Source organism: Octopus bimaculoides, chromosome 13 (assembly GCF_001194135.2).
Source record: "Octopus bimaculoides isolate UCB-OBI-ISO-001 chromosome 13, ASM119413v2, whole genome shotgun sequence".
Taxonomy (NCBI): domain Eukaryota; kingdom Metazoa; phylum Mollusca; class Cephalopoda; order Octopoda; family Octopodidae; genus Octopus; species Octopus bimaculoides.
The window spans coordinates 9,085,424-9,093,569 of record NC_068993.1 but is presented as its reverse complement, the minus strand read 5'-3'; the positions used below and the strand labels follow the sequence as shown (position 1 = coordinate 9,093,569).

The following is an 8,146-nucleotide window of genomic DNA, read 5'->3' as shown; positions in this document are numbered from 1 at the left end:
AGAAATAAGGCATCAGTAGTGCTTTTACCTGGCACGAACCCAAACTGCATCTCATCTAAATTGATTCGCTCCCTAATTAGTTGGGCTATGACCCTCTCTGTAACTTTCATAACCTGATCTAACAGCTTGATGCCTCTGTAATTATTTGTATCTAAAGCGTCCCCTTTACCTTTGTAGCAGTTGACTATGATGCTGCTACACCAGTCATTGGGTATGACTCCTTCGTGTATCACCTGGTTCGTAATACGGGTGACTAGGCTATAGCCAACACTGCCAGATATTTTGAGCATCTCTGCAGTGATTCCTGATGGGCCGGGGGCTTTCTCGGTCTTCATACTCTTAATTGCTTTATCTACCCTGGTACTATCAACTCGGATAGCTGGTAGTACCAGGGTAGATAAAGCAATTAATAATAATAATAATAATAATAGTAGTAGTAGTAGTAGTAGTAGTAGCAGTATTTATTTCATGACCATATAGTCATTAATACTATAACTTAATTCAAAAGTGAATTATCCAACCAAAGGTATACAATTTATAAAGAATACCAATATATTACTGGTACTTTTTTTTTTATGTATGTACAAAAAGATTAAGTAAATTACTGGAAATGTATCAAATGCAATACATGGATTAAATAGATAATGAATTTTTACCTGCTTTTGCTTTAATTGAATCTCTCTACATACATCGTCACACTTCACCTGGGCTTTCCCTGATGTTACCATTGAACAGATGAATTCTTTTTTCCTGCGTTTACATGGACAGCGAACAGACTTTCTCTTCTCACAGCCATTAGGACAACAGTCTCCAGGGTGACAAATCATAGGACATTTGTGATCACATGGCATCTTTTTCAAAAACAAACAAGAGGAGAAAACATAAACAGTTTTCAAAGTAGATACGGCTATACAGAAGTCATTCTACAAATGTCTACAGAACTTATGCTAAAAGGACAATGATGACCCAGACAATTTTCAAATGTGACTAATGCAAAAAATACTCACCACTTTAGGACAATCAAGTCCACAAGACTTTAAGACAGATTTTGATTCTGTATCAGCAGTAGCCCATTTGTAGCACTGAATGTATTTCAGTATGTTTCGACAGTGACAGCGCATTCGAATTATCTCTGAACATGGTGGACAGTCACCAGAATGACATGGTAATGAACACTCATGATTACAGCCAGGAAGTCGTGGTCTTGAACATTCCTCTTCACATTTTGAGCAATTGGATCCAGCCTGAAATTAGAAAGAAATAGAAATTATCAAAAATAATCATTTTCTTCCTAAACTTGCTGAGCAATCCACAGACACATGTACCCTTAACGTAGTTCTCGGGGATATTCAGCATGACACAGTGTGACAAGGCTGACTCTTTGAATTACAGGCACAACAGAAACAGGAAGTAAGAGTGAGAGAGAGAGACAGTTGTGGTGGAAGAGTACAGCAGGGTTCGCCACCATCCCCTGCCGGAGCATCGTGGAGCTTTAGGTGTTTTCGCTCAATAAACACTCACAACGCCTCCACGGACTGGAGTAATGTACAATAAAGTATCTTCCTCCAGGACACAGCATGCCCGTTGGGTATCAAACTCATGACCTTATGGTTGAGAGCCGAAAACTCTAGCCCCTAAGTCATGTGCCTTCACCACTAAATGCATTAGCTAAAACTAATAGAACCCAACAAATAAGTTATAATTAACAACTTACATTTTTCTCATCAGCAGCATTTTTAACTTCATGGCATTCAAAGACACATAAATGATTGGTACAGGGAAGTAAACGGTTGCAAGCCCTCTTACAAGAATACGGAACAACAGCTGAACAAGCAAATTCCTTTACCTGCAAGTTAGAAAAAAAAAACAGAAAAAGAAAAAATATGAAAAAAAAAAATGGAAATATCTGCACCACAATCCTGAAAGTTAATGTTCAATTTGCTTTTCAAGCTAGCAGAGATTGTATATGTTTGTACAATAAGATACTTGAGTTTGTTCTTATTTTATATCATCTTATATATATTTAGTTTTCTATTTTTGCAGAGTAGGGCTCAAATCATTCAGCAAGCTCATTACAATCATAGTTCAGGAGATAGATATGCTACAAAAGACAATGTATTTAATGGGGCACCACAAATCTGGTAACTTTCAAGTTATCAATCATTCATGTGTAAAATGAAAGTAGTACCTATTTTACAAGGCTGAATGAAGTACACAAAATAATAATGGACTGCTGAACGATACAAAATAATTGCTATTGGAAACTTAATTGATTTTGGCTTTTTTAATCATTAAGTCCTAAGGAGGCAGGAAAATAGCTTAATGGGTAATATACTGGACCACTGGTTCATGAGATGTGAGTTCAAATCTACTTTAGATTTTTTTTTTGCTCATTGGTGGGTGTTTCTGACATTTACACTGCTCTAATTATTGTGTTACCAAAGTACAGCTGCTAGGATTTTCTGGGAAGGTTACACACAAAGACCAGTCTCCTGCCCAGTAGAATTATCTCTGATCCAGAGCTAAGCACAGTCACATGAATAATCCTTGGGGTTTGCAAACAGATTTATATTTTAATTCAAGACACTTACCTTATTATAATTTGCTTTAAGTGTTTAGAGGACAGGTCAAGTTGGTTAAAGTACAGAACAAGTTCAATGAGATACATATATAATCTAGGTGAAGTCCACAAATTTACAAAACTGCCTAACTTTTGCAGTTTAGGAAGCAGTTAATGCAACACACACACACACACACATATATAAAAAGAATATAAACATATCGCTATCAAGACACAATAAACTTAATTAAAAGCTTACTTCATGTTTTCCAAGACATTTTTGCTCCACAATGACTTGACAAGGAGGGCATGGTTTCTTTATTTTTTCAAACTGGTCCACAATTTTATGTTTATTGGAATACAATAACTGGTGATTTGAAGAAAGAAAAAAAATGATTATAAGAAAAAAAGAGAAGGAATATCAAAGAAAGCAACTCTTTCACTCTTACTTTCTTAAATATCTTTCAAACATCATTAACTCACTTTCTACACATTTTCATACCCTCACTATTTCACTTTCCTTTTTTATTTGCTCATGCACAAACATAGTTGCTCCCTAGTTCTCCTCCTTTCATTCAAGTATGACCCTTCTATCAAAGACAATCAGTCTCATTTTATTGTCTATATATACACACATATGCTCACCACAAACACCTTGTCAACTATTCAAACATCTTGCTCCACTCTACCCCATTCTCATCAACCTCATCCTATTATACACACAGAAAGGTCATGAATTATACCACATTACAGTTACTAAAGTCGGTCATAGTATTTTATACGTACTGGGTTGATTGGTTTCTTAACCTTGACAGCATCATGGCATAGCATTGGACAGAAATGGGAACAGTTAGGTAGTTGGTTGTTACAAACATTCTTACAAGGTGGACAGTCACCAAAATGACATCGGTGTGGCTTACGGTCAGGATGGTGGCAATCAGATGGAACCCTTTCGAAAAAGAAAAAGAAAATTTCAAGGCACAAATGACAGAAATGCTAGCTTGAGATTACATAAATTAACAGCAATTTAATTTTTACATTGTAGAGACATTCATGCCTTCCCTTAAAGCTATTAAGGGATATAAAAAAAAAAAGAAATTCTAATATGGAACTGGAACCAAGTTGTAAACTTTTTTTTTTTATAAGTTAAGTAATTTAGTGTGCTGTCAGAAAAAAAAAAATCTGACAGGGTGTTGTTTGGAATGTCAAATTTCTGCCTTTTACTTTGCAAGCTTTGTTTGCTGGTGGAGTTCCTTTATTGCAGGGATTTTTAAACATGAGACTGTGGCAGCAGTAGTAATCATGATTTCTTTTGATAATGCAAAAGATTGATTTTTACTAGAAAGGGGACACTGAATCATCTCCTGCATATTTCTCATTTTATCAAACTCAGAGAAAATATGTTAACCCTATCAGTATTTGAACTGAGGGAATGCAGGGCTAAAGAAGATGAAAAAAAGAAACAGATGTTTCTTTAGGCGCAGGAGTGGCTGTGTGGTAAGTAGCTTGCTCACCAACCACATGGTTCTGGGTTCAGTCCCACTGCGTGGTATCTTGGGCAAGTGTCTTCTACTATAGCCTCGGGCCGACCAAAGCCTTGTGAGTGGATTTGGTACATGGAAACTGAAAGAAGCCTGTCGTATATATGTATATATATGTGTCTGTGTTTGTCCCCCTAGCATTGCTTGACAACCGATGCTGGTGTGTTTCTGTCCCCGTAACTTAGCGGTTCAGTAAAAGAGACCGATAGAATAAGTACTAGGCTTACAAAGAATAAGTCCCGGGGTCGATTTGCTCAACTAAAGGCGGTGCTCCAGCATGGCTGCAGTCAAATGACTGAAACAAGTAAAAGAGTAAAGAGAGATGTGAGTATTGCGAAATAACTTACTTGCATGTTTGGTTGCATTTTGGTGGTTTTATGACTTTTTCCCGACCACATGGAACAGTGATGTAGGTAGATTTACAGAAACAGAATTTGTCAACAGTCATGGTACAAGGATAACATGGTCCTGTTTAAGGTAAATATTAAAAAAACAATGTTAAAAATGTTTTTTAAAAAAATGAATATCAATAAAAAATGTTCAAGTACTGGAATGGTTCTTTACTATTACTCTCTCCAAAAGCATTGGAAAAGTAGTACTTGGTGCTGTAAGCCGACAAACAAACTCAGTTTTGCAGTCTAATCATTAACAGTTGTTTCTATGCTATGGTACTAATTTGTTAATATAAATGGGTTGAAGTATTTGATTCATTGCTGTTGCTGTTGACAAGAAATAAACTGCTGATTGTTCTTCAGTACATGGCCAATTCAGCCAACCACAATCACTCAGTTTACTATATTAGTTTCAAATTTTGGCACAAGGCCAGCAAGTTTGGGGGAGGGGTTAAGTCGATTACGACTCCAGTGTTCAACCCCAAAAGGATGAAAGGCAAAGTCGATCTCAGCTCAATTTGAACTCAGAACATTGTTGTTGTTGGCACTCCGTCGCTTATGACGTCGAGGGTTCCAGTTGATCCGATCAACGGAACAGCCTGCTCGTGAAATTAACGTGCAAGTGGCTGAGCACTCCACAGACACGTGTACCCTTAATGTAGTTCTCGGGGATATTCAGCGTGACAGTGTGACAAGGCTTACCCTTTGAATTACAGGCACAACAGAAACAGGAAGTAAGAGTGAGAGAAAGTTGTGGTGAAAGAGTACAGCAGGGTTTGCCACCATCCCCTGCCGGAGCCTCGTGGAGCTTTAGGTGTTTTCGCTCAATAAACACTCACAACGCCTGGTCTGGGAACCGAAACCGCGAGTCCGCTGCCCTAACCACTGGGCCATTGCGCCTCCACATTCAGAACATACAGGCAGACATAATGCCACTAAGCATTTTGCTCGGCATGCTAATGACTCTGCCAGCTTGCTGTCTTCACCCAGTTTACTATATTAGCATACATTAAGCAATTCCCAACACTTACACATCACAGTAACAGATTTCTGTCGCCTCCTGCTCCACCAGTCCTCAGTCAAATCGTCCAACCCGTACTAGCATGAAAAGCGGACGTTAAACAATGATGATGATGTATACAAACATATGAGAATGTCTTTCCTGCTCATCTTCAGCTGTCTAACATAATTCGATGTATTTAAACATTACACCACCAAACATTGCTTTCTGTGGTTTCTGTGCTGCTATACAAGAACTGTAATACTCTACAAATGTTACTATTCACTCATTATCTGCAAATCCAAAACTTCAGTGAAATACAGAAATAGTAAAGTCATCATAACAAACAAGAAAGTATTCATGAAACTATCGTTTCTTACACTAGTACTAATTCACTATGTTAACTTACCTTGGTGACATTTACTTGAGCACTTGTGATTTCGACATGATAAAGATCTACCACACACTTGTTCACAAATTGGGCATCTGCCATCACAACACTAAGATTAAAAAAAAAATAAGACAAGAGACATATAGCTGTAGCATGGGCTGCATGTTTATCTTACAAATATTAAGAACTATACCAAAGGAATGATTACATCACTGAAGTCTCAAGAAGGATATTTTTTTATCACTCATGCCCTGATAGCTGATATGCATTAGTTTGGTTTTGTTTAAAGATAACAAGTGCAACAAAACTAAAAGCCATCTTTTGATCTTCAAGTAGTGTATGAATAATAATATATGCATGTTGAACCTAGTGAAGGCGCATGGCTCAGTGGTTAAAGCGTCAAACTTATGACCGTGAGGTTGGGAGTTTGAATCCGGGACTGGGCTGCATGTTGTGTTCTTGAGCAAGACACTTTATTTCACATTGCTCCAGTTCACTCAGCTGTAGAAATGAGTTGCGACGTCACTGGTGCCAAGCTGTATTGGCCCCTTTGCCTTTCCCTTGGATAACATTGGTGGCAAGAAGAGGAGAGTTGGTATGCATGGGTGACTGCTGGTCTTCCATAAGCAACCTTGCCCAGACTTGTGCCTCAGAGGGTAACTTTCAAGGCGCAATCCCATGGTCATTCGTGACCGAAGGGGGTCTCAGACGTTGAACCAATTACTTGAACCAAATAGTTTTTCAATATCTAACATCATGACACTGATAAAATAATAGAAATACATAGTTGTACTACTTGATACAGTGGAGTAAAATATGACTTCTAACTCCACAATTAACTTATAGCAGAGATGACAATACAGGAAATATCTATGAAATTATTCACCTTTCGTTTGCACTGATGTCGCCTACAATCTCTCATCTTCTGACATTTCATGTCACAAATGTAGTCTTTGCAGCAAGGCACTTCTTTTCTCCTTTGCGCACAACGACATTTTTTCACTATTGTTTGACGACACTGAAATAACAATTTGCATCAAGGATGAAAATTAAATTTGGATGCAACATCAAACAAATTAAAAAATTAACTAGATTTAGATTAGCATACATCTCATAAAATAATTATTCTAGTAATGCATCTAACCCTCTCGAGTTAACATATTCTAAAAAGCAACTTCTAATTATATTTCTGCTCGTTATTTTCTTTTTGATACTTTTACTTCTGGTTTTATATCAGAAAAAATAAAGCAGAACTACTCGCTGATGTTTTAGAAGTAATTAAACTTTCTAGCAGAGAGCAAATCCTTCATTTAAAAAAATAAGAATCACTAGTTTTAGAAATAATATAAAAGTAAATTTGATAATTTAAAACTGCACTGTAGCATGAAATTAATTACAAAATTATTGTATATTATTACATTTACCAGATGTTCAATAAGACAGTATTAAACAGCAATATGTTAAAAACTTGTCTTTCTTATGGTGTTGACAACAAGTTTTGCAAATTTAGAAATCTGTGTGACATATGTTATAGGCACTTGTTCCTACTACGCCAATCATGTAATTGTGAAAATAGTTTTATACTCGTCTTCATTCACGCTGACTAAAGTATGTAGGATATTGTTTTATCCTACAAAGATTCATTATGCTGGTTTTATGAATTTCTAAAATTGTGATTTCAAACTCAAGCACAAGGCCTTTTATGTTGAATGGAAGGAACAAGGAATGATCAATCAATCATATCAACTTGAGTACTTGATAGGTTTTAGAAAGCAACAAAATACTGCAAGATGTCTTGTCCAACATTCTACAGAATCTAAATATCACTACCTTTGAATACATGAAATACTGGTTTCAAATTTTGGCACAAGGCCAGTAATTTTGGGGGAGTGGGGTTAATCGAATATATTGACCCCAGTGTTCAACTGGTACTTATTTTATTGACTCTGAAAGGATGAAAGTCAAAATTGACTTCAGTGGAATTTGAACTTAGATCATAAAGACAGATGAAATGCCGCTAATTATTTTGCCCTGCATGCTGTTGATTCCACCAGATTGCTGCCTTAGAATACATGAAATATTAAAACTAGTATTACTGATTTTTTAATTGGTATACAAAGATTACTCAACAGAAAGAAATATAAATTTATAATTAATTCCTACGTATGACAAGATATCTGGAAGTAATAAAACTGAAGTACAACTATTAATGCATTTATTGTTATTTGATTTTTTAAAAAAAGTATAGATTTTAAAAGATTA

General features: G+C 36.4%; 1 protein-coding gene across 1 annotated transcript in view; it reads right to left on the bottom strand.

Annotated features, from left to right (window-relative positions):
* The window catches only part of LOC106884187 (NF-X1-type zinc finger protein NFXL1), a 29,764-nt gene that overhangs the window by 5,261 nt on the left and 16,357 nt on the right, over positions 1–8,146 (bottom strand). Inside the window, exons 11-18 of the mRNA XM_052972567.1 lie at positions 6,771–6,902; positions 5,903–5,993; positions 4,449–4,569; positions 3,347–3,509; positions 2,820–2,927; positions 1,715–1,846; positions 1,008–1,244; positions 657–851 (exon numbers count right to left, since the gene is read on the bottom strand). Of these exons, the coding sequence (XP_052828527.1) occupies positions 657–851; positions 1,008–1,244; positions 1,715–1,846; positions 2,820–2,927; positions 3,347–3,509; positions 4,449–4,569; positions 5,903–5,993; positions 6,771–6,902 (1,179 nt within the window). The remainder of the gene's footprint in view (positions 1–656; positions 852–1,007; positions 1,245–1,714; positions 1,847–2,819; positions 2,928–3,346; positions 3,510–4,448; positions 4,570–5,902; positions 5,994–6,770; positions 6,903–8,146) is intronic.